Source organism: Cheilinus undulatus, linkage group 17 (assembly GCF_018320785.1).
Source record: "Cheilinus undulatus linkage group 17, ASM1832078v1, whole genome shotgun sequence".
Lineage (NCBI taxonomy): Eukaryota > Metazoa > Chordata > Actinopteri > Labriformes > Labridae > Cheilinus > Cheilinus undulatus.
The window spans coordinates 16,903,782-16,931,040 of record NC_054881.1 but is presented as its reverse complement, the minus strand read 5'-3'; the positions used below and the strand labels follow the sequence as shown (position 1 = coordinate 16,931,040).

General features: G+C 39.2%; 2 protein-coding genes across 3 annotated transcripts; one reads left to right on the top strand and one right to left on the bottom strand.

The window, feature by feature from the left end:
• Positions 1-65: 65 nt before the first annotated feature.
• On the top strand, positions 66-13,914 carry taf1c (TATA-box binding protein associated factor, RNA polymerase I subunit C). The gene is made up of 15 exons (XM_041810765.1): positions 66-507; positions 1,168-1,279; positions 1,552-1,601; positions 3,086-3,181; positions 3,501-3,568; positions 3,693-3,943; positions 4,631-4,762; positions 5,282-5,399; positions 5,490-5,561; positions 5,648-5,783; positions 5,973-6,101; positions 6,268-6,463; positions 6,553-6,690; positions 7,551-8,917; positions 10,434-13,914. The coding sequence occupies exons 1-15, from the start codon at positions 391-393 to the stop codon at positions 10,674-10,676; spliced, it is 3,225 nt and encodes a 1,074-aa protein (XP_041666699.1). The 5' UTR covers positions 66-390; the 3' UTR covers positions 10,677-13,914.
• Positions 13,915-14,439: 525 nt separating this feature from the next.
• On the bottom strand, positions 14,440-24,822 carry ccng2 (cyclin G2). 2 transcript variants are annotated; one of them, XM_041811208.1, is made up of 8 exons: positions 24,715-24,822; positions 23,216-23,371; positions 22,912-23,049; positions 22,483-22,733; positions 21,006-21,084; positions 20,732-20,830; positions 19,248-19,447; positions 14,440-17,244 (listed from the first exon to the last, which is right to left on the bottom strand). In XM_041811208.1, the coding sequence occupies exons 2-8, from the start codon at positions 23,318-23,320 to the stop codon at positions 17,112-17,114; spliced, it is 1,005 nt and encodes a 334-aa protein (XP_041667142.1). In that variant the 5' UTR covers positions 23,321-23,371; positions 24,715-24,822; the 3' UTR covers positions 14,440-17,111. The 2 variants fall into 2 exon arrangements, with proteins under 2 accessions (XP_041667142.1, XP_041667143.1); XM_041811209.1 differs by having other exon boundaries at positions 23,216-23,368; positions 24,715-24,811.
• Between the last annotated feature and the right edge of the window lie 2,437 nt (positions 24,823-27,259).

Sequence of the window (27,259 nt, the reverse complement as noted above, 5' to 3'; positions counted from 1 at the left end):
TTTATAGTGAAAACCGGAAGTGTCACTGTTGTTGCTGAACCTCAAACTATTGAATTTAACGGCTTTCCGCTGCAGCTAAACTCAGCACGTGTCATGCGATTCATTGGGGATATTGTACAGTTTTATCGCAGCGTTTGTTTCTTATTGGATTCGTTTGTTCTCCTCGATGTAGATGTTTACTGTTGTGAGTTTCTGAATGCTTGTCACCACGAATACAAGAGGAGAAAAGTGTTTATTCGTCGTAGCTGACATCGTGACGAGCTAACGTTAGCTGAGCCGGAGGACGACATGTTCAGACTTGTTCCGAGACACGCTGTGAGACTGGGGAGACAACGACATTCAGAGAATTAGAAAATCTGACAGCTGTTTTCATTTATAGGGATTTTTAAAATGGATTACGAGTTTCCACAACAGCTTTTCCCTTCTTTTTATAACTGTGGACCACCGGATTCAGTTCTGAAACACTGCGCTGGAAACTGGGGCTGTTATGACCGCCTGAGACCTCAGGTGGGTCAGCTGTTAGCTCATTGCTACACTCCTGAAGTATATGTACTTTTTTGACTGTATTAAATGGGAGTCAGAGTACAGCAGTATTTACATGTGAGCTGCCTACTTACGGATAGCTTAAAGGGTCTCGTGCAATTTTGTTGATTTTATATTTCCACAATATGTGCAAACAAGACATTGATTACGTTCCCCCCTTAGAGCTTCAGTAATAAGTCCATTCTGTATTAGGGTTAAACGTCATCTTGGGTCTAACCTCAGCTAAACTATGTCCCAGGGGCCACATGTGGCTCTAAATCAATGAATACAAATGTCCCGAATTTAAAAGAAATTTCCCCATTCATAGAATTTACGAAAATTGTAAATCTGGCAATATAGTTAACTTTTGTCTTTACAGTTTAGTTGCTGAAAATGTCCATATTTTGTGGCGCTTTTGCAGAAATAAACTGCCACATGCACTTAATATTTCAAAGATTTTTATCGTTTAAAATACTTAAAATTTTGAGTTCAGTTAAACCACATACATCTGCCTTTAGCCCTCTCCCAGTGATGATGCATTGCTTTTATCTTTTATTTGTGCATCTGTCTGTTTTACATAATTTTTCTGTTTGGTTCTCTGTTGTCCCATAAAATTGTCTTCTTTTCTTTCTGCTCTTGTTTCAGAGTGGTTCTGGTCCTCTCTCTGGCTGGACGTTTACATCCAGACATCAGGTTAGAGGGCAGACATGGCAGCACACAGAGCCGATACCAGTTCCCCTTCTGTCCCCTAAAAATAGTGAGTCTAATACATTTTCCTCTTTAAATCCTCATTAAAGCATCAAAATACCCAGCAAACTAAAATTGCTTTTTTTTTAAAACTTAAACTATTTTTATACACACACAAATTAATCTTCTAAATGCATATAAAATTGGCTCGCATTTGGCCAGGCTGTTAGCAGTTTACACTACCCAGTCCAAGTTCACTTATTTTTGCATTTTAGGCTTTTTGCCAGACTATATTTGTCATTTTATGGACTTAAATAATAATAAATATGTTTTTTTTTCTAGCCTACCTTTGGCCTGTGACACCACCAGATCCAATGGACTTCAAAACACATGTGAGTGCATACAATCAAGTCATGGAAAATCTTTCTGATAGATTTGGACTGGTAATGTTTTATGTTGTGAACCCTTAGGCGTTTTTAAAAATCTCTATTTATTGAGGTGCAGATGGCCTACTGGTTTGAGGTGCACCTCATATACGCAGTCAGCCAGGGTTCGAATCCAGCCTGTGGGACTTTCCCACATGTCTCTCCCCACCTCTCTTGTCCCTGTATCCGATTCTGTCCACTGTCCTCTTCTGTAAATAAAGGTACAAAAAGCCCAAAAATAAATAAAGAAAAAAACGGTCCCTTCATACTATGCTGTCTTACTTGACAGTTGTGATATCAGTTTTTAAAATTGGAGGGTAATTGAAAGGTTAATTCTTTCACTTGTACAGGAAAGATAGGGCAGAAAATGACACTAAATGTAAAAGATTTAAAGTGGTTGATCTTTGTATGCAAGAAAGATAATATTCATTTTCATGTTTTGATTTTCTGTGTACTCATTCAGGCAAAGTGTTTGTGATCCAGTACAAGAAACAGGATATGACATTCAGTACCATAAAAACCTGTTTATACCAGTACATAAGCCATAGTCTGTTTTGGGGTTCCCCAGGGCTACAACAGTTTGTTTGTCATCTTCTAATGATGACTGCAGCACACAAGTCCATTTAGAGCTTTAATGTGCTTACTTTCCTCCGTTCCCATTCATCCCAAGGGTAATTCATCACTCCCTGCCCCAGTCTGGCATTTGCACATCATTGGAATCATGTATCTGCAAACAAACTGCATAAGCATTAATCAGGGCAGGCCTACAAAACATGACTTTAATGCATCAAATGTTATAAATCAAATACTTACGTAGAATCACATTTGATTCAAACAAAATCTAACAGAAGATTAGCTACATGGTCTACATGAAATTAGGCATGTTAGATTTCTCTGAGAAGGCACTTTGTAAACTCTCTTGTAATCTTGCATACACACACTGTATTTAAACAAATGATTATAGAATAGCAAATACTTGAATGTAGAGTAAGAAGGAGTTAATATTGAATTACCAAAAATATGAAGTTTTTAGGTTGTCAATAAACTGTCATTTCCAAAATGTGACCATCTCTTATGAGCATCCTGTTTCTGATCTGTAAGGTATCGAGTATCAAAGCAGTATTGTTCCAGTTTCAAGTATCGCGTATTGTGATACTAAACTCGGTATCCAAGTTGAAATTTCCTCATTGTGACAACACGGATGGGTAATTTTCGTTAAACAAGCAGTGCTTCGATCTACAGGATCTACTTGTAGCTTGAAAAAAATGTTGTAGATCAAAACAATTACCATGATTTAATTTTTGTCAACAACAAAAAAAAGGAACAAACTCAGCAACAAATCAGATTTTTTGAAAATATTTTTTAGATATTGAAGTACATCTAAATAGCCTTGTAAGTATTTTTAAGTTCTGAATTTTGAAGATATTAATTTTTTTTTTTCCCGTGTTCAGATGCAGAACTTCTTCATGGACCACTGCCAGGATGCATTTGGTTGCATGAGTGATATTGTAGGGGAATACTTCTACTTTAGCGATGGAAAGTTAGTGGTGAGTTTCCCGAAAATTGTGTGAATAGCTTTATTTCTATATGTTATCTTGTTGGTTTTTTTTTTTTTTTTTTTTTTAATGATTGATAGACAAGATACACAATATACAAATAGTTAGCCTCCATTCCTTTTAAACACAGCTTCAGTCTGTATTGTGATCCTTAACACTTACTTCTGTCTTACCTGCTATGTTGTATAATCTGTATTTAGTCTTGACCAAATACTTAAAATAGGTTTGAGTTTGACAACCTGTTAAAAGGTTCGCTTTTTTTCTATTGTTCGTTGCCACTTAAATTAGTGCATGTTTCTTTATTTTGCAGACAAATCGTATGGGTTCCGTCAACATGTGGAAAGTGGAAAACTTCCTCAAGCAGTTGGACTATAAAATGTGAGTGGACCTGACTGGCAGGTGTCAAAGTGAGTGTCATATGCAGACCTCATATTTACGAGTATGTGTTGTTGATTTTGTTTGATGTGCTACTGAAATTAAAACATGCTCTTTCTTTTCCAAGATGTCACATCTCTTATAGGTCCAACCATCTGGATGGCTGCAACACCCTGCTGTTTGACTCCATTCACTCCATTCCTCCTGAGGTGCTGGGCGGTCTGCTGCATGAGGAGCTGACTGAGCAGAGGGACCACCTGCTGTTCTCTGAAGGAGCCACAGGGGGCTCTCTGGCCTTCATTCCATTCTCACAGGGCTGCAGCAACTCTCGGCAGGGATGCCTTATTTATCCTGGAAACCAGGGACTGAACTGCCTCAGTATCCTATTGAGACGATAAAATACTGAGAACTTTAAGGGCTATTTCAGCGTTTTTGAACCTTAGTAGATGAAGTGTTGGAATAGGAAATAGGAAATAAATCAAATGCAGTTTGTAGACAGCCCATGCACTTTTACATGGGCTGTCTACCACCCTTTATTTCTCCACCCCAAACAAAATATAGCATGAAATTACCTTTTTTAGTCCTTAAGAATACCATCTTTGGACTTGGACACTGAAAAGCATCAGTTGCATCACATGGTCCTGTTGGATTGAGTAGGGTTTGGTATGGTAAACCCAAAAATACCTTCACTGGTGATAGAAAGGTTGAGCTTTTGACAGGAGGCAGCAAACAGCTGTATTTCAGCTGAAAATGCCGTCATTTAATGGGAGCAGTCGTGTTGAGCGCTGAAAGTGACTTCAGTGCAGAACTGACAATTATGTGTAGCTCCATCCCTTTTGTGACTGACAGATCAGCTTGGCACCTATGCGAAAGGGTGCCAATAAAGTAGGACTGTACAGGTCAGTTATTTGGGATCCTTTCCAACTCTAGAGAGTGGAAGCACAAATACATGCACACCATTCTGTACCAAACTGAACTGGACCACTCTGTAGAAATGACCTGTTAGATGTATAGGACTTTGCTGTTTTGTGTCTGCTGGTTCTGGTTCTTAACAAAATACCACAGACTTCCACAAGGTGGAGCTGCAGTACCACAGAGGAGGATCTTCCTGTGTGGATGCCAGCAGAGGCAGCCCATTCAGCTTCCAGCTCAAAGGCCCAGTCAGACAGATCAGCGCAGATTCGCTTTTAAACCAGAGTAAGGAGAATGATTATGAATGCATGTTTTTATCAGGAGATCAAGAGGTGTGGTGGCTTCTGTTATCTACTAAAGTATCAGGATCGTTTAAAGAAAAATGACAGGTGGAAGATTTTTTTTATGCACCTTGGGAATAAAGCCAAAATATTAATAAAATTCTAAAGGTTTCGATTATTTTGAAATATTTAGTTTGAAGTGATTATACCTTTACTTGACCTTTTTTCTTGAGATATTAGTTTTTTCCTGCAAATTTTGACCTTTTGCCTAACATTGAGACTTTTTTCCTGGATAAAGTATCTTGTTCTTCTTACATTTTCCACTTTTTTGTCCAGAATTTTTTGTTTTATTTATTTATTTTAAGTCTAAAATGTTGAATGAAACTGTTATTGTTTTGACATTTAAACTTTTCCTCTGTATTTCAACTTTTGTCTTTTGGGACATTTGTAACAAAATATAAACATCCTCCTCTGACTTTTCCCTTTATGTGCCTGACCCGCCTACTTGTGTATGTCTCTACAGGTTGTGTTGCTGTGCGGTCAGATTATTTCTGTGGAGTTTGGAAGTTCGTTGAAACAAATGAGCCTCAGCTGCTGCAGGTCGTCAACACTAGAGAAGTCGCAACCTGCATTGGTGTCAGGTGAGTTATCCCAAAACGAAATAGGTCTGTCTGAGTTCTTTAAGTTGTTTCAAATGTTCAAAATGTGTTAAAGTCCAGGTTTTCCTTCAGTCCTCATGTTTTAGGTGAAGTTCTGGTGGCAAGTGAGAGTGGAGTGGTGAATCTGTGGACTGTCGGTAAAGGGTGAGGACTAATTGTCAAATAAATGTGTAAATGTCTGTTTGAAATCTGTACATGAGTCAAATTAAGTAAAATTTCTGTCTTGTCAGGATGCAGAAGATACGGGAAGAAGACAGCAACCTGTACTTTAATGCCAAGTCTTCATGGCGATGGTGCGAGTTCTCTGCTCACCCTAGGGTGATGCTGTATGCAGACAGGACGGGGGTGGAGCTCACAGACATTCGGGTGAGACAAGAGGTTATTGATTGATGTGGTGGTTGTCCCTGAAGGTTTTTCCTTTGTCAGCATTTAAGTTTTTTTAGTTTTATATGAAAGAGAACATGTTAGTAAATGACAGACCAATGATTCTGGCTCTGAGTTTTGACTTAATTTCCCATCATTTTCTTTCTCCTCCTCTTTCCTTTACGGCTCCAGATGAGTCAAACCAGCAGTCACACTCTGTTTCGTATCAGCAACACCTCAGAATGTCGAAGTGGAGAGAGACTCATTCTGTCCAAATATCTGGGAGATTCCCACTGCTTCCACCACCTTGTCACTACCCAGGTATGATAACACATGCTAAATCTTTGAAAATACACAGAACCTTTTAAAAGTTTTGAAGTAGTTCGGCGTAAACTTTTAAGATGTGATCCTAACCCCTGAACGGATAAAAAAAGTCACAAATGAAGATGGCAAGAATTTAGTTTTTTTTTTTTCTTCTTCTTTTCAGTATTCAGCCTACATCATGGACGAGCGTTTCCCTGGAATTCCCATGCTTAAGATGGAACACATGATGCTGTCCCCGCCCATGTTTTGTCATGTGGTTCTTGGCTCCTCCTCCTCTTCTGCTGTAGGAGGGGCTACAACCACCAAGGTTCTGTTGGGTTCTCAGAGTTCTCAGGAGATCACGATGCTGCAGTACTCAGGTTGGTAACAGGGACAGTTCAGTCATGTAGCTCATTTAAATTTGAGTTTAACATTCACGTTTCTATCTGTGACTGTCTTCTGTGTTCAGGAGGCCAAGCTGAGGCCTGCTCCAGTCATGGTCTTCCTCAGGCTCTGCTCAGACCCAGAGACAGCCTCAGACATCTTCCGGCTCAGCTTCCTCATCGCCATGAGACTGCAAACAACCGCTTGTCAATACCTGCAGCAGGTGTGTGTTTGAGTCTTGGTTTGTGAGAGACTGAATTAGATAATTATCCAAATCAATAGTAGACAGTTGTTTTACTTAAGGAGGTGAAGTTTGCTGGCCTTAACAAAGGTAAGGGAAGTGTGTATATAACTGAATTTCAAATGGAAGCATCATTGATAGGGATCAAAGGAGAAAGAGTTGCATGCTAAATTTCTGTATGATATCCAATATGCATAGTCTCATCCAGGATTCAAGAAGCAGTCCTATCGGCAACACTTGTGCCAATTAGTTTTACATCAAGCTTTGCTCATGCTCTTTGCTTGGTGTCTTCGTCTTCATCAAAATAGCGGTCGTTATAACGAAGATCTAATAAGCTGCTGTTCAGGAAAGTGAATCAGAATATTTGTTCAGTGTTTTTGCCAACAGCCTCTAAAAAGTAGTTTTTGTCTTTTTGAAACACCGCGATCAGCAGCAGCCTCCTTGCATAATGGGTTGTTTCAGGGCTCTTACCAAGGGGATCCAACAGCAGCTGATGAATCTGATGTGCTTACTTCTCTTGTCATCTTTTCAAATGAAAAGAGAAGTGTGCCTAAGATTTCAAACTACTGCTGTGCAATTAAAGTTAAAGGGAGATCAGAATTGGAGGAAATGTCGCAAACATTTGTTTATGTTCCAAGAGGCTTTTCATCATGTTAAACATACTGTTTAACCAGTTAAGAGGTCCTGCAGCAGTCTTTTTGGCTTCAGAGAAAGCATCTTTAATGCCTCTGTGTTGTGGGGTTGCCAGGATTAATCAAAGTATCTGAAGTATCTGAAACCTTGACAGCTTGGAGGAGAGTCATAATGTTGAGGTGATTGACTGTTTTCTGATTTGTTTTCAGGTCTGACTTGTATCCAGACAAGTAAAGGAAAAGAAACAGACAGCAGTGAGTGTATCTGTGTCCTCCAGCTGACAGAGGCAGGAGATATTTTCTACCAAATCCTTGAGCCGGAGCAGCAGGACACCTCTCCATCCCAAACAGCAGAGGAAGAAACTTTGACCCAACAGACTCTGAAAGATTCCGCAGCACCAGGAAGAAAAACAACAGCAGATTCTCAAACGATCATATCAGAAACGTCAAGTGATGAAGACATAATCGGGCCGACTCAGGCTCAGACTGCTCAGATATTTGTAGCTGAAACACAAGACTTGACACAGCAAGGAGGGGGTTTATCATCAGATTCTTCATGTGAGGATTCAGAGTTAGGAGGACAAAAGAGACGAAAATTGAAACATTTGAAGCTGCAGGTTATTGTAAATGACGATCCAGAGCCAGATCAGGTAAACGGATTGGATGATGCCAAAAGAAATGGAAAGGTTGGTGAAAATAACCTTGAGAAGCCTAAAGAAGTGAAGAAAACAGTCAGCTCAAGCAGCACAGTTCGTGCTGGTCAGACTCAGGTGAAGCTCAGCGATGGCGCTCTTATCTCGTGGAAACACTGGCTTCAGAAACTGATGAAAAAGAGTTACGAGGAAAAACCTCGCCAGCGTCAGCTGCAACACTTTACAGAACCATCTAATGACATCCTCAAGCCGTTGGCCCGTCAAGAGACAGACTCTGCAGAAGAAGAGCGCATTAAAAGCCTGAGGCGTGATCTGAGAGCGTGCATGTCCAAACGCTTAATGCTGGTTCACAGCGCCATCTCTACTTCCATCAAAGCTCCTCCTATAGAGGGGGTTCCTGAATCAGTGCACGCAGAGGCCTGGACAGATGAGCTGAGTGAGCGTCTGACGGCCTCCTGGCAGGGTGAGGACGCATGGCGAGCGTGGTGGGACGACAGTTTAGGGCTGAACAAAGAGAAGAAGGTGGCAGCTCTGAGGAGGAAGAGGAGACGGGAGAAGGAGGCGAGGAGAGCTTCAAGACGCCTGGAGCTGTCAGGGAGCTTCACATCATCCCTAAGCTACCAAGCAGAGCTTTCTGACTTCTCTGACTCGCAGGGCTGGTCCTCTGCGGGAAGTCAGGGAGCATGGTCAGACACAGGGGAGAGCATCAAGTCCCAGCCTGTGGGAATGAAAGAAAGTGGGACACCAAAAGCTGTTCCTGCTACACCTCAGAGTGTTCGAGCTAAACCAGACAAGCTCCAGACACCCAGCAGTTCCCGCACTCTGACACTGCCGCCGACACCAAGAGTGACCGCCACGCCACCCAGTCAGAGAAAGAATAAACGACCAGGACAGGACATCCTCAGCTCTCTGTTTGCACCACAGGTAATAAAAAAAAAGGTTATTTTTTTCAGGCATGCCCTGATCATATTTTTTTAATGTTTAGATGTTTTATGTGTTGATATATCAGCTGGTTTTGTGGTTAGTCAGTCTGCTTAGCTTAACTCAGGGGTCTAAAGGAAACATTTTGGTTCGGTACGTATCTCGGTTTTGGATTTACGGCTCAATACAATTTTTGGTATGGTAATTAAAGCAAACACAACACCAGATTTATTTTTCTTAATCCAGCTCTTTTTATAATTAGATTTTTTTTTGTTTAATGAATAGGAGAAATTAATTACATTTAAATGCAGCAACCTGCTTTCAAACGGTCTTCAATAAAAATAAATACTGAAACACTTTTTCAAATACAGGGTTATTTGTTTTTGACATTTTGTTACTCTGTCCTCTAATCTTTATATTTTATCAGCTGACCTTGATTACATCATAATATGAAGTTATTTTGCTTGTTAAGTGCGCTAATTAATGCCTATCCTGCCAATTTTAACACTGATTTTTGCTGTGGACTACTATTTTAACTTATTACAAAATATAGGGAGTTTTTCTATGGCCCATCTGGGCAGATAAAGTGGATGGAATCTCTGAAATCTGAGGGTAACTCATGTCTGCAGCTGTGTGGTAGCATTGGTAATGGAGTTGTGCTCCCTCTTGCCTGCTTCACTCCACATTTTCTTTTGGTATAAATAAGAGAGCCCCATACCATATCAATACTCATCTCTACAACAACAACCAACACGGTACCAGTACCAACACATCCGATACCTACAGGAGCGAATTACAACACAGGTATCGATACTTAATTTTGATACCCTGCCACTCAGTGAAAGGCAAGAAAATCGTTATGAAATTTGAAATTTGATAGATTTGTATGTTAAGTTTCACCGGTTTCCTTTTATATCCCTTATTTGGCTGGCACCTTATAAAGATATTTCTGCAAATCATTTGATACCCTGGCAGCTTTTTTTCTCCTGCTGACTTTCAACATTTGTTTTCCCCCTCAAAAATACCAATTTAGTCACTTTCACCTTGTAAAAAATATTTATTTAGCTATGTAGCACATGCCTGCTGACAAGACTTAGGTTATTTACCAAAAAGATTGCCTACATTCTGTCTTTATTTATAAATTTCTTGTAATGAGGGAGAGATGTATTTTAGAGCTCTGCGATGCACACGATGGAAGCAGTCCCATAATGTGCATGAGCTCTGGGATCCCAGGATGCACATGCACTCCATCGTCACTTTGTATGCTTCCATCTACCTTGACTGCCCAGTGCCGTATTGCCCTTCTCTGTCTACCTCTGCATCTCTCATTCACTCAACTGACTGACTAGTCTGCTGAACTTTTGATCTACCTATCACATATTTTCAATGAAAATTGGCCATTAATTATCAGTTTCCAGTGACTTGGGACATTTCTTTAGGATACAGGCCCTCTTTTCAGGAACATAAAAGGTAGAGTTTGCTTTCACATTTATAACGTTTGCTGCCCATTTTATTCCAGGTTGAACCCTCACAGCTTGATGGTTACTTCCATGAAGAGGAGAGTAGCGTTCAGCCAACTCCTCCACCTGCGGCCTCCTCCTATCAGCTCCACAGCTCCCAGTCAGTCTCTCAGAGAAGCCTCAGGGTGGACCTGTCCCAGGACACCTGTATCATGCCCCAGTTCTCCCAGAGTTCACAGGGACGACCCAGGCTGCCGCAGACATCACAACCAAAGAAGAAAAAGTCACGGATGGGATTTTGATTCAGTATTTGGCGTCTGTCTTCTGGAATATTTATGAAAATTAGTTTGATTCCTGGTTTCTTCGGCTGCCTTTGGATCTCTAAACTGGATCTTTTTTTTTTTCTTTTTTTTTTTTAACTGGATTTACTCATTAAGGAACTTCATTTTTGAAAAGATCCATCACAAGATAACATTTGGAGGCTGAAAAAGATGGACTGCAGATCGGCTTGGTAGGATTCAGTGGAATTTATTATCTTTGTTTTGTGGTTGTGTCTGCTGTTTGTTATGGTGATATCCTGAATGTGTGAGAGCAGATGGTTCACCTTTTTCTGTTTTCCTGGTTTCATTAAGTTAAAAGTATCAAAAAATAAACTGACAAGAAGTGAACATAAACTTCAACAGAGGACACAGATGATCATTTTAAAGTCTGATATAAATTTTAAGGATTTTTAAAATCAAAGTTGAACTTAAAATAAGACTAAAAGTTAAGTCATTAAAGAATGTTAAGATCTTAAACGATAAAAAATACCCTGATTTGTTGGTCATAAGAGACATTCTTTTAGTTCTTCCCAGTCAAAGAACATTTCATTATGCTGGGCTCAGACTGCAGGAGTTTTGTGCAGATTTAACGACCCCTCCCTTCTCCCCTCTTCTCCCTTACTTTTTGGTGTTGAAGACTTGTCTAAGACTTTGGTCTCTGCTGATGTCTGGTGGGATTATCTGGTCATGAGAGGACTCCAAGTTGCTTTCTTAAAACTCACAAACAGCTTGAAGACTCTTTAACGTCTCCCTGAAAAAATCTAACGTGTTTGAGGAAGTAAAATCTAAGCGTTTACAACCGAACTTTGTGAGCAGGACCATGAGACTGAAGAGAGGATGTGATGTAAAGAAATTGTAAACAGTTCTTATAGGGTTGTCAGAATCTTTAATTTTTTTAGACCACATCAGATATATTCATACATATACATATCACATCCTTTATTCATTTTGGGTGGTATGAACGTCTTTTATTTGTTTCTCTCCTTCCATCTTCCTACCTAGGGAACGTTATCGTCTTTAAAACAATCCCTCAGACTGATGTCTGTCTTTATGGTTTGTATCCGATGCAGCACCAGGATGTTAATTGGAGCCAAGTCATGAAAGAGTTATGGCCGTTTCCTTTTTTTTAATACATTTGTCCACTGGCTTCGTTTAGAGATACTTCTATAAAACGTTTACAATATTAAGCCAGTCTTTCTTCACCCACCAGCAATAAATAAACCAGGCCAATTTGATATATGGTTCAGTATGAAGGGATTTATGGTTAAATATGCAGTGCTGGGATTTTAATCCTGTTTCAGTTAAAATTTTGGAGTCCTTCAAGGTTGAATGTTTACAGTGCTTTGTGCAGTATTGCTCTCGTTTTGACAATAGGTTTTGTCCTGTGGAATATCTTGATGAGTGGGTTTACATAGACTTGAGTATCCCGGTTATGAGTCATATCCCAGTTTTGATCATATTTTGGATACTGTTTACCTGCACACAGAGACACCTGGTTGTTCATTTCTGATCACTGCATCCTGTTTGCACAAGCTGCCAACATCACTTTGCAGAAATGGTGTCCACTTCTCTCCAGCAACGGGAGAAAGAAAGACTGCACTACAAGCTGACCATCAGCCAGTGTTAAGCAGATGTATGTTTAATTGAGCGGCAATTCATAGTTCAAATTCAGGTCCAAAAGAAGCAAATTCAAATTAGGACTTGTTAGCTTATTGGTAAAAAAAAAATAACTGCAAAAAAGTGACTGAGAGGATGTCCAGGAGTAAAAGTCAGATCTCAAATAAATTTTAATGAACATGAGGCGGTTGTAATTGTTCTTAAGTACCAATAAAGTTTGACAGAGACTCAAAGAAAGAGCGAAACAATCCTGCAAGTGACTTAACTTACAAAATAACTGCCCCTTCTTCAGGATAAAAGCCTTTATGTGAAAACAATTGTAGCTCAAAATTGGTCTTGAAAAGAGAGCAAGGTTTTGCTTTTGAAAAGTACACAAGAGGATTTATCATTTCTATTTTACAGGTCAGGGACATGTTGACAGACTTGGCAGGATGCTTACCAAGTGCTGTCTATCTATCTACCACTCAGAGAGCTCTGAAATCTCAGTTTCTTGTGAGCGTTCATTCTCTCTTCACAGCAAACTGAACTCATGTTTCATTCATTCATTCAAAAAATCAAGCGGTTCTGTTCACTGTTTATTTCAATATGAGCATGTTCAGACACAACACTACCATCAGCTCAGACAGACTGATCTGCTGCAAACACAGCAGCCTGGTTGTCTCTCTCTGGACAGAGCAGACCAGCTCCCCTCTGCCACACATCCAAAATATTTGAGAGTATCAAGTAAAATGAGCAGTTTAATAGAGGTCATGCCTGTGCAGGTAGTCTACAGCTGTCAGAAAGGGGGTTCAGCAGCACAATATCCCATTTTCTTTTAGAGTTGTGCAGGTAGCAAAACTGGGTTTCTCAGAACCGGGATATGTTTCTGAAAACATGTACACACACAAACAGAAACTGGGGTACTCAAGTCCCTGTAAACACAATCAATGTTTTGGCCACAGTAGTACATCACGACTACCTCAAAAGGGCTCAAGTTTTGTTTTATAAGCCGTTTTCAATAAGTGTGGGAAGTATGCAAGTTCAAAAAACATCTGTAGTTTGTCTACTATTTTCAGTTAAGAATAACAAGAATTTACCTGATGGTGGATGCCTGAATGGGACTTCAGTTTTTGTCAGTGTGCTAAGACATCCATGGCATGTGTGTTTAAATGGGTGTTCAAATTTGATATTAATGTCCTGTTTAAAAAATTTGAAGATCAAAAATATGGTAATGTGGCACACCTACATTCCTAGCCTGATAAGCTTAGCTTGACCATTTTTTACAACCGTTGTGTTGAAGCGGCACTGAAAACTCTCATAATATACTTTTTTGGTTGTTATCAAAGTACTAAAATACATTTTTTCAGGATTTTCTATATTTCTGAATTTCCGAAAGTTGTTACACAAAACTGATTTACTGTGATACTATGGGATTGTCTGTGGTGTATGAGTGGAATCTGCATGTATGTCTGTTATGCTGTTGCTTCCTTTTTCTAGTTTTGTTTCTCAAACAAGTTTGTTTAAAATGAAAGAGCAGCTCACTCACTATGGGGAATTATTATTATGAAACCTTTTTGCATCTGCATTTCTACAAAAACTGAAATATTTTTCTAAATAAAATTGCAACACAAAGAAGAACTGGGTTTTCATTGACAAACTGAAGTGAAGACACATGATCAAGCAAGTCAGTGCTGTGAACAATATAGCAAAGGGCATCATTTGGGTCTTCGCAGAAACAGTTTCAACTAAATTAAATTTTTCCTGTATTTGAGGCTTAATTTACAAACATCTCTTCTCATATAGGGACAGATAAATTATCCAGCTAATCATGGTGGAAAGTATTTGAATTACTTCATATCCAAGGAGCCTTTTCCAATTGAATCCAAAGTTGGATTGGGTGAAAAACTTTAAAATTCAGTGAAGATGAGTCAAGTCTACTACTACCATGTTGATCACTTGGAGTCGAACAAAGCTAAGAGGTGCATCACTTTTAAGGAAGTTGGCATAGAAGTTGTTTGTTGCTCCTTTCATAAAGAACAGTCCACCATAACATGCTAGAGAGGATTGTAAGGAAGCAATGAAGATTCAGATAGCTCTTATTATGAAGAAAGAAGACTGACAACAATAGTTAAAAAACAATATTTTTATAAGACTTTCTTGTACAGGTGACAAAAGAGAATAAATAACTTAATATCTACAAAGAACTATTAACATATTTTTTTTGTACATCATTTACAGTTTTACATGTTTTTTATATTAACATTTTCTTACATTTTTAGACTTTTTTTGACAGTTGGCATTATTTCTTTCAAAACATTTTCTCTCAATGCAGAACAAAACTTTTCTTTTTTTTTTTAATGCTACATCCTAAAGTTGGCAACGTTGACTATTTAAATCAGGTTCATACATACACACACACACATCCACGAACACACACTCTTTAAATAATATCTGAGCACCCTGTGGTGTGAGCACGGTTTGAATCTGAGGGAAAGGTCGGATCACTCTGCTGCCTTTAACAAAGGCACTTTAGATGGCTGCCCTGAAATCAAACCATTTTCTGACGTCTCCGCTTCCCTTCAGACACAAACTCAAACCTCCAGTCGGCTCTTTAACACTTAAAATGAGTTTAAAAGAAAATGTGCAAATACAACTTTTTAACAGAAGAGAGCAGCTGTGATCAGGTTTTCCAAGAAATGACAAAAACTTTTAGACCCTGTAATCTAGAAAATCTTCACCTTTTAAAGGTGATCAACACAATCTTATATCTCATTTGTGAATTGTGTTCAACAACAAAGGTTTTAAACCTCAGGACAATCAGAATTAGCACAGAAGAGTAAGAGTAGAGCAGAAGGGACCTAATTTAGTCTGGAAATAGCAACAGCAAGGTCTCGTACAAACTAATAAAGAAGTGGAGATCACACTCGAGTAATTAAACTCAAGTCTTGCACGCCAAAAGAAAAAGAAGTTGGAAGTGAAGGTTTTGTGTTCAAATCTCAATGTTTGTAACATGTCTTCTTAAACTTTTAAAAGCTTTATTTTTAGGGAGATTTAAACAACAATCCCATCTGAAAATGGTGATCTTCTGTTGCATTTTGGCTGCAAAACTTTGGGTTCCTAGGATGAAGGGGTCCTACAGCAGTTTTACTGTGTTTTTGGGGTGCAGACAGCCTTTTAGGTTAGGTTGCATCATGTAGGAATCCTTTCCGACAAGTCATTGCTGACTCTTTGGTCCACTCTCCTGTCCTCTCCAAATAAAGGCGAAAACGGCAAAAAGTAAACCGAAGAAAAAAGTTGCTTACACACGGAACTTTTTGGCCAACTTTGACAGAACGCACACTCTCTTGTATACTGATTGATGGCATCAAAACGTACCAAAGTTTAAAAAGAAAAAAAAAAGTCCAATCCTTGTTCAAAGTTATACCTATATTGGCCAATAGCAAACGAAAACTCGAGTCTTGAACACACTAGCATATGAAACAAACATTTTTTTTGCAATTTAGAAAACTTGAAGGAATTTCACAGTGTCTTTAACACTGAAAACCAAAAATAAGGGGAACCAATGGCCTAGGTGTTAGGTTTTACCCAACATCCATGAAGGCAGTACACGTTCAAATAAGGTTCCTTTACCTCAAGTCATTCTCTAAACTTTCCTCCACTATCCACTGCCCTATCCTCTCCAAATAAAGACAAAGAGGCCCAAAAAATAGCCTACAAAACATGGCCTACAGAAAGCTTAAGCTCAGATTAAACTCTGTCATCAATTTTAAGGGCTATTTTACATTTTTTAGATCCAACCTTTTTTCCACTTCAGAGAAAAAATCCTCTTTGTAAATTTAAAAAGTACCAAAGTTTTTATAAAAATAAGTCTAATCTTCGTTCAGTTTTACCAAAAGTGGTCATTAGCAAAGGAACGCTCTTAATTCTTGGCGACCTAAACAATATTTTCCTGCAATTTAGAACAGATGAAGGAATTTAACCAATTTTATCCACACTTGTAACAAAAATTAAGGGTTGCCAATGGCCTAAAAGTTGGGCTGTACCCCATTTATGGAAGCTAGCCCTCCATGCAGTTAGCTCGGGTTCCTGCATGTCACCCCCCACTCTCTCCCTGATTTCTGATGCTATTCTTTTTCCTGTCATCTCCGAATCAAGACAAAAAAAGGGGAAAAATATATTAAATAATTAGCCAAGCATGGGCACCTAAGGCTTTTTCTTTTGTAGCCTTGGTATCAAAGCAGTTGTCAAATTAAATCCGTCTTGGTGTGATGACACTGCTCACTTTGTCCAGTGTCTTTCGTTGAAAACTAAATTCAAGCACCAGAAGTGGCATTATTTGTCATTTCTAGATAAAACAAACTCAGAAAACTGACCACAGCTGCTTCCATCTTCTGCTCATCAGAAAACTCCTTAGTCTCACTAAAAACAGTCTTAAGATTAATAACAGTCAATAACATTCGGATAAATAATCAACAAATTTTAGCTTTTTTTTCTCGTCAACTACACAAACCACCACAGTCTGGTCTCACATCTGAGCAGTGAGTACATCTGACTGTATGCGCAGCACCATGAAAACCAGACTCCACACCGAGCTGACCGAGTTTTCTCTTAAAGTTTGTCCTGGAATGTGACATCTGAACATGCACCAACACATCTACAAACTAAAAAAAAAAAAAAAAAAAAATCTACTAGGGAGGGTCCAGCTGCCAGTTGTTGTGCGATCCTCCACCAGCAGCACCAGAGCTTATTAAAAATCTAAAAGGATGTTTCATCAGGTAAATGAGGATGAAGATGGCGAGGCACATTTTGGCAGCCGAGCCCTCAGGCGTGAAGGTGTTGGCGGTGTTTTTGGCGGCGGAGGTGCAGGGGGAAGAAGGGTCCTTCAGCGTCGCTGCCCAGGGAGCTGCTGAGAGACTCTTCGCCTGAACTCATCACGTCCTCACATGAATCCTCGCTGTGGAGACACAGAGACACTCTGTTACTAAACATAACAAGAGTAGGAAGATATCACTGCAGCAAAGCTTGGCAATATCATGTTTTATGGACAAGAGTTCTCCAAGGCCTTACATGATCCCTACGTGTGTAAAATCCCAACAACGCTATTTGGATTTCAGGCTGTTAAACTTTTTTTGATATAAGAAAGAGACATTCAGAAAAGGACAGTCCTGATAAAATACAGAAAATTACAGTAAATAAAAAGGGCAGTAGATTTTATGATACAGCAAGAAAAAGAGGACAACAGGAAAACAGACTTTCGAAATCAGACGTCACCAAGCTGATCTCAAGTCCTGACTCATAAAAGTTGCAGTCTGACTCAGCACTTGTCTAATATTAAGCGTCAAAAGTCTATCAAGGTATAATGATGAGCATACTTCAGCTGTTTTATAATCCTTGTGTCTAGAATCATCTGAGAAAATTCTCCATGTCTGCTTCTTTCCTTTTCTCTTTACACAACAGCTCAGTTAAATATTCTGAAGTTACATAAAGGTATTGCTGTCAGGCCTCATGTGACGTCATGGAAACCTCTGTGTCAGTAGGACGTGACTGGTGACTCGCACAACTCCCATCATAGACACTGCTGGGAGATATGAGAGGCCCTGACAAGCTGAGACACACAGAGGGGCCGACCCGTGTGTACTTTACAACATATAGGAAACTTAAGGGAGTGTTGCTGCCAATTTAAGAGGCAGTTGAAAATTTCCTCTGTCTAACTTGTGCAAATTTGTTAGTGACACGAAGCAGAAGTTCCTTTATTTTTTTTCAACAATCAGAATCTGACTGAATGTGAACAACAGAGTGTTGCTATATGAATGGAAACATTGGGTGTGTGAGTGTGACAACACACAGGGTGTGCCTGTTCCTTTAAATCTTAAATGCCTCTCTTGTTGTCTGGAGTTTTGGTATTTCAGCTGATCAAACAAGCAGTGAGCCATCACATGAGGTCATGTGAAGTCAATCTGACATCTGAATAAGAATGAAACTGAATCAAACTCAATCCAAAGTCTGTTAAATATTGTTGGACATGTGGTACTGTAAGCTGCGGAGTGCTTGTAAAAAGAGCCAAAACCCATTTACAATGTCAGCTTTGAATGTTGTACATTCTCGATACCACAAAAAGTTTTGGTGGTTTACGTGGTCTTTTTTTGAACACTGGGGCCAACGCTATATATGCAGGATTTGAATGGGTGCTTGAAATCCTTTAAAATTTCTGATATATTTTTTTGGTTTCTAAGGTCTGATAAGTGCATGGCAGTGCATGAAATTGACTTTTTAACTGTGTTGCGCTTGACAATGAAGGTTGTCTAAAATGAAGGTTGACCTGTGTTCGCATAACATCCAGTTGATGATGCCTTCCATTCTGATTGGTTGTTGTAGATATTCCATCAGAGGCAGTCTGACCTTTAATCGTGTCAATTTGGCCTAAAGTCAGGCTTTAAATTGTGTACCCGGCCTCCATGGTCCTAATTTATTCTTAGTTAATCAGTCCCAGCAGGAACTCTCTCCAGGAACTATGGATCTTTTGAGGAAATCTGTGCTTTTTGACAGCAGGATGGAGGGTCTATATTTAGGTCTGGGATGTAAAGACCATGCTCTGGAGGTAGTACTTTCCAAAGGCCCAGGAACTATTGGGGAGGGGGCTGCATTGCTTAGCATTTCTGGTAACTTGGTCTCCAGTATTCTCCGCCCATTCGTTGATATTGTGGATCAGTCAGACTACACATAAGACTGGCAAAGGCAAATGTTCTCATAGTGGCATCATGTTGTAGACCCTGTTCTGGGTTTTTCTTTTAACTCACATCTTGCCCTACCATAGTGATGTGCATGTGTGGACAACAAACTGAGTGAAACTTCAGAAACATTCCACCTTACATTCTCTCGAGTGTGTGTTTGATAACATCTCTATCTTGTTCATTAACTGTGTGATTTTCATCAATGTTTCTGTGAATGGGGACTGACCTCTCGCTCTCGTCCCAGCATCCCTCTGGGATGGTGGGCAGTTCAGGCACGCTGCGGTAGCTGTGCAGGTTCTGGGCAGTCCGCCGCGAGACGATCCACTGCAGCTTCCTGTGGTTGGGTTTGCTGCATTCAGGGGAGGCGTAGTCCAAGAGACAGAGCGCCACACGTTCACTCCATAGCAGCAGATCACTGTCAGGGATCTGAAACCAGAGCACACAGCTGATCAGTGATACAGTTTGGCCTTGTGCCCCGTACACTAACTGATAGTGTATTTAAAATAACCGTGTTACTTAACACATAATACTATGTTCCTGTAAACGTACACTTGGGCTCTTTTTCCAGGTCATGAGGTGAAGTAAAACCAGGTTAAAACAGCGTCTGTACTTTTGTTCTGGAACCTGATCAGCTGGTCATGTAACACCTAAGGGTTCGTGTGTTGTGAGGTGGGACGTTTTGAAAGACAAACACCCCAGAGAGCAAAGAGTCACTGTGTCAGCAACTTTTAAAAAGACCCAAAATAACCTCAATAGAAAAGACTATGGTCAATTTCTGTTAGGGCTGAATGATACGAACCAAAAATATCTATGTATTTCTACATGGATATGAATAATTAATACCCATAACAATATCAGAAGTAAAAATTTTGGAGTGTTTCTGATAAAAATCAAATGATACCTTAACCTGTTTGGTGCTACAGCAACAAAATGAGAAGCCCTAGATACCCACTACAGTTTTCCCCTTTAAAGTATCAAAACTTGCAGCCAAATCCTACACAGATTTGTACAAAAATATTTACCACATTTCCACATATAATAGTTTTCAAGATTTACCCTTTAACACCACATGTTGCAATATTATTAAATCTCAATCATTTTAATCAGCACATGTGCCAAAAAGAGAACAAACTTCATTTTGGCTAATTTGAAAATCCTATTTTCCTTATTTCCTTTGATATTCTAGACCTGAAATTCAAGTTAAAATGTTTTAAAATCCCAACAACACCCTGTAGCCTTTTAAAAGTCTGTTTTTATTATTTTTGGACTCGAGCCGTCACAACACGGCAGCAAATTACATAACCACAGCAGTCAATTGAGAAAAAAAAAATGTTTGGACCAGAGCCGGGCTAAGAATAAACACCCATCCCTTCCATGCCTGCTACTATTTAAAATGTCGTTACGCCTATCTCTGCGTTACATTTGCTCCCCTCCTGTATAGAAACTAAAGTCTCACTGTGAAGCACTACAACTGCAGGGCTAATAAAGTTGTTTGTTATGGTAATTTAGTTCAGTGAATGTTTGTGGTTATAGTTGATGCTGATACCAACAGTAAACTATTAAGAAACCACTGTTTGTGTGAAATCAACCCTTTAAAGGCTCATTTCCTCTGAGCTGCTGACTTTTTCTTTCCATTACATCAGGATTCAACAGATGTTCCCTTCCCTCCTTGGTTTTGTTGCTTGTGTTATAAAATGATGGTGTGTTTACCTTTAGGTGCCTCTGGATGTGATAAGCTATCTCCAACATGTCCTCGGACTGGACGGCTTCGATCTCCTGCCTCAGGAGGGACAGAGCGAGGACAGACGGCTGTGTGGAGAAAGGGACAAGAAACAAAGTGTTGCACAAATGTGTTCAACAGTGTTGAAGGAAAGTCTCAGTGCAGATTTGAAACAAACAATGACATAACAGAACTGGACTCTGAGCATCTCATTAGACTACTGCGCTGCTGTAATCCAGGGTGAACCCTGCAGGGAATTCTTACCTTTGCTTTGGAGAAGGAGATCCTGCACAGACAGGCTTTGAGCTGAGCCTCCAGCTTCTCCAAATTCAGAGTCTCCTTCCTGTTCACACAGAAATACACAAGCAAGTTAGCTGTGTTTTTTAGAGAGAAAGACTCATTTTATGCTTTTTAGGGAAAGAAATCAGCAGACATTCAGAATCCTTACAAGCACAGACAAGTCATGCTTTAGCTATAGCTAAGTTAGGTTATTTAAATGGACTGTCTGTGTAACTGTACATAAGCACCAGGGGAAATTGACTTATTGATAGAAGTACCAGCTTGTCCCTTTCTGCTTGTTACTATTGAACATTTTCCTGGGGAACCTTGCTAACAAGAGTCTAGTAGGTATGTTGAACAGTAAAAACCTGAACAAAATGTACAGCTACTTACATTTTGTACATGTTCTATGTTTTACTTTGGGCTCAAAAGCATTTCATGCTATTCCTTAAGTGTATGACGATGTCCAAAGGCAGACAACAACATGACTGCAGTTCAGAATAGCCTGCCAACTCCATTTGAGGTCCAATTAAGGCATATGCATGCAAGAAACCAACCTTCAACTACAACATCTAGGTGTATTTAAGGCTTTTGCAAGCTTTTGTTCTTTGGTCCAAAGGGGCTAAAAAATTAAATGCAATCCTATGTTGTGCTAATCATGTGTGTGCACAAAGACCAAAACTTTTAATTCTTTGGTGTATTTGCGTTTATCAAAGTCGTTTAAATTAGTGGTATGACTATTTAGAGCAGCAGCTGCAGCTCCCTTAACCACTAAAAAGAATAAAAGCATTGGAGTCGGTGTCTAAGGTGTGCATCTGTGACAATTCTGTTGGGATTACAGACCTCAAAAATGCAACTAAAAAATAATCAACTGTTTGCAAAGACTTTTGGTCCAATTCTGAGACATTCAACTTCGACTTCAGTCTAGTTTTAGTCAGAATAGCGTAATAATTTGACTTTTTCAACTGCATGTAAACATCCTCATTGTCTGGTTCCAATTGTTCTCATTTCAGAAGGCTTAAACTAACAGCACTGTAAAACAACTGACATAACCTTTGTATGCAAGGTTGGTACCTAAACATCAACAGGACATAATAAAAACAACACACTGTGCCAGGGTTACGCAAGAGTAGGGGATCAGTGCCAGGCCAAATCTTATCACAGCACTTCTCTCAGACACTGTTGGTTGATAGCTGACTGCTGCCCTACATCGGGTGGAGCAACTGTGACAGACAAACAGGAGGCAGCTGAGCATGTCCAATCAGATCTTGGGAAAATCTTTGTGCTGGCACACCAATCCCAACTCTGGTATTTTATACAGACACTCAGAGATGTGGAAGTAATTCTAAATGTGCTTGATCATCAGCAGAAAAACCTGATGCAGATGAAAAAAAAACTCTAACCAACTGAATGGAAAGCTGGTAATCCAAAGAGCATTATTTCCAGTATGTTGTCATCCTACCTTTCTGTGCAGTGAGAAAGTGCGATCTGATGGTACAGGTGTAGAAAGGTTAAGGCAGTGATGGCTTTGGACTTGAAGTTGAGCTTCTCCGAGACGATCTTCTCCATGCGGCTGAGGTCAGACACAGTGAACCTGCACTGTCCAATGCGGATGAGCTCATCGCTGGGCGTCACATTGCACTCCTCCTCCGTCACTTTGGCCGCCATATGAAGGCAGCTGAGGCTGACGCAGGAAAGGTGCTTCGGCTGAATCTGTGGTGTACAATTCATGAGAAACAGATTCATTTAATGCCCCATTATTTATTTGTTCTAGCTTGTTTGCTACAGCAGAGCGCTGGAAAGGTTAAGGGCACCCAAACTGTGTCACCAGACAGAAATAAAAAACAAAGCTGTCCTATATCTGGTCCAATTAGGTGTGACCTTTTCGTACCCTCATCATGGCCAGGAATCTGTCCAGCAGGTTAACAGCCAGGACGAAAGTCTGCGTGCTGTAACCGAAGAAGCTAGTCAAGCTCCACAGGTCCTCCACTTTGGCATCTCTGCACTTGGCCGAGATTCGACTGTCGTCCTGTAAAAAAAAAAGGACACAGTGCTGAGTAAGCATGTCAGACAGACAGACTTGACAAAACGTTTGGTCTTATATTAAATTTACTCAATGGATTTCAGAGTAATTTCAAGTATTATTAACCGATTTTAAGATCAAAAAGAGGGGTTATATGATTGGATTTCTTTACCTGTGTTGTTGATTCAATGAGACTCAGTCCTGTCTCCTTAGGCAGAAAATGAACCTCCTGCTCATAGTTCAGCCTCAGCTCCTTCATCAGCTTGAAGGCATCCATGTCTCCGCTGGCCCTGGAGCAAGTGATCTCTTTTTCAGCACAGTACTTCTACTATTAAAAAGACACCAGGGAGAAGATTCAGATTTTAGTTCATGGGCTGGGATTCCAAAATGATCAAATCCAAAATTTTGGACTGGTAAAACTCAAACAATTTGACACAATGGCAAGAAATTTGGGATTCCCCTCCACCTAGTATTGGGTAATAACTTATTCTAATTGACGTAAATGCCAAGAAGACACCTTTGACAATGTTTGCTGTCGTGCTTTAAGGTCCTATGGAAACTAGTGGCTTAAAAGGTAGATTTTCCTTTGGTTTCACAATTCTATTGACTGAGTTTAAACATTTTCTAAATCGAAGTCCGGTTTTTCATATTTGTGTCTGTCTTTTGTGGGGATAACTTTGGGGGTTTATGTACAAAGTCAATCTCTGGCCTACATTTGCTGCCTGCCCAAACAGGGGTCTCTAAGCCCTGCCCTCGTCTCAGCTGGAGCCCAGCCCACTCCCCTCAGCTGGGCTCTGGTGTCAGATTTCCTGAGGTAGACGCCTTCCTCTGTCCTCTGACCGAAAAAACAACCTTATCCAAGGTTTTGTCTGTTAATAAACAACCCCAACACACACACAAAAATATAATCCACACGACTGAAAACGGTCCGTTTGGATGTTTTAGCTAATGCTAACCAAGGAAGCTATCGTTAACAGCATCGAGCTAGCGTTTAAATCCTCTGTTACAGAAGCGGGGGAGGGGCTGCCTTTTCTCATTCCTCAGACGTTAAAAGGCCTTATATGTCGTACTGTAAAACCAATTTATCAACACAAATAAACCATATTTTATCTAACATCATGTAACCCCTACAACATACATATTAAAATGGTTATTTGACATTCTCAGTGTGTTTTAAACCGACTGAAAATCTCAGCCTGAAACAGGAGACGGATCCAAGGGAGAGTAACAACAACAGAGAAGAAAAACATCAGCTGTAAGGAGGAAATTCCTCGTCCAGACCTGCTCAAAATTGTTATATTCAATCCCAAAACCAATACAAGAAGAAGAAAGCACTCGCCAAAAGTGGGACTATTCATCTTCCGATATCGAAACAAGAAAATCCCCTGAAATACCATTCAAAACATCCCCATTGTTCTAGTTAATTTGTTAAATAAATGGTCTAGAGGCATACAAAAACACATGTCCAATAGGTTAAACAATTATTGGCTTCAGTTGATTGATAAAATGATCAAATTAATATCCCATTGCTGACCGTTTATTTCAATCAGCTGAGCTGCCTGCTTTTGCCATCAATTTGTTCCCAAAAGGCTAGTACGGTTGATAAAATTCGTAAAAACATGTGTGAAATAAGTCTGACTAAATGGAGCAAGTTTAAAAATACGCATTTACCTGTAAAAGAAGATTAAATCCACATATTCGTTGTCTTCCTCAACCGTGCGACCAAACGATACTCCTTCTCGTCTTCTCTCCTTTCTCCTTTTCTCTCTTTTGTTGATGTCCATAAAGCTCACGCCCCTATTAGAACGTCACACACAAGGAACCAATCACAGGCGTAGGATCAAGAATAGAATTCACCCACTTTCCGGCTTAAACAGTACAAAAAAGGCAACACTTTCGTTTTTTGTCATTATTCAACATAACCTTGAAGTGTACAATCAAGATTAGTGCATTTAGGGTTTATATTTAAGCTTCGAAACAGCTTTTAATCGAAAAAAAGCAGTCCGTTAACAGGAGACGATCCCCCCCCCTGACTGAAAGGTCCATTAGCCAATCAGAATGCAGCAGTTTGGAACGTTCAAATAGTCCGCCCAAATTGGAGTTATCTGATTGGTTTCAGGTTATTAAGAATTCTGACGCAACATTAAACATTACGTAGTGCTTTCTGACTTTGTATCGTTATTTTTCTTAACCAAATAGTATAATAAATGCCACAAACAGTCCTTTGGGATTAATTTCGTTCTAATGAGACGACTTTAAACCTATTTTCATATTTTACCGTTCATGCATCATGATTGTTGCATACAATATTACGGCATTTGCACTTATTAATACCAGTAGATCAACATGGGCTATTATGTCTTATACACTTTAATATACTCTGTCACTTTAATCGTTTCTTTTACATTGATTTATCATTCGTTTTCATTCTCTTAAGGTCTGTACTATTGTGATCATAGAGAAACAAAATTTCATCCAATGTATGTGGTGAAAATGACAATTAATGATGACTTTATACTGGACTTGGCGATTACTACATATTTGGAAGAGCCTATAAGATCAAAATAGGCTGTTTCAGAGGATCAGTTATGAAGCACTGCATACAAATGTTCATTAAAAATACATTACAAATCTTACTGTCCGAACATAACCCTTTAGATCACGTGTTCACGCATTAGCTGTTTACTGGGAAAGTCAGCAAATATTTTTGAGTTCTCCTTTTTTGAAGGAACCACCATATGCAAATACATTGTATCATTATCAGATCTATCATAAACATGAAGATTTAAAAACTATAACCCTCAATGATCCTCTTGGGTTGACTTGGTATTAAATATGGTTATGAATACCACCAAACTATAAGAAAAGTAAGTAAAAACTGTTTGTCACCACACACAACACCCTATAATGAAAAAAAAAACACTATAACTTGACAAATTTCATTAAATATTGATGACGATACTTTTTTAAAGACAACTTTATTTTATCTTTTTAAATTAATTAATCCTTTTTTTAGCAGGGAGAACCCACTGAGACCAAAGTCTCTTTCCATGCAACAAAACAATACAATACAGGATTAGAAAAATATGTACAAAATGGTTAAAATAGTTACAAGTACATTCATGAACACATAAACATACTTGTAAAGCAGATTTGAACAACGTGATTGACACAGCTAATGCAAGAACTCAGGCCAATCAGAGCATAGTTAGTAGAATTTAATCAAAGACGGATGCAAACACAAGATATATTCAAATATAAAAATATTAAAAAAGCCAGATTAAACAGGGTTCATCTCAAAAGACACTTAAAGTAATAAAGCAGTACAATCTAAGAAATAAATTAATAAAATAAAAAAAACAAAAAACAAAGAGATTATTGGAATTTACTGAATATTTGCTCTAAAGGCTTGTTTTTCTTTATGTTGTTACATTTATCCATTCTCTGCCTCAATGTAGAAAACTCCAAAAACCCTAAGCTTTAATTTAAACTAAATATGACCTTTTTATCATTTAATATTACACTTACGTTGTCCAAAATAAAGGTGCCATTATTGCCAACAGGCAAAGTCGTTAGCTGCTATGGACCCCGAGGACAGAAGGGGGCCCTATGACTGACGAATTTTAAACCACAGCAGTGGTTAAAAATGTCTAAAGTTTGCAATGACAGCTGACACCTCCCCAATGGGGTGCTATCTGACAGCACTTTCTCTATATACATGGAAAACGTCTAAGTGATGTCATCCATTCGTTTACCTAATACAACTTTAAAAGGTCAGAAATGGTGGTTGCAGTTTGGGAAATGCTGTCTCGAAACTTCGAACAGCTATAAGGTAAGGAGCTGGAGATGAGGTGGGCCTTGTGACAAACAGCTGTAACATGCTGGCCAGCCTATCAGTCAGGTTTTAACCCCTTAACGCCTGAAAACACAAATAATAGCCAGAAAATTCTAATTTTTTGGAAGTGAAATGTTCATGTAACTTTCTACTGAAATTAAAAAAAAAATCCAAACCAGTCAGTACACTCAACATTATTTGTACTATTGTTCTTGTGAAATAAACTCCTTTAACAGTGCGATTATATCTTGTCCTCTGCTTCTTGATCAACATCTCCTTTTTTCAGTATTTGAGAACTGTGTCTAGTACTAATACATAGCTAAAAACGTCACTAATTTGTTGCTCCTTTCTTAACAGGCAGCAGAAAGAGATTGTCTATTC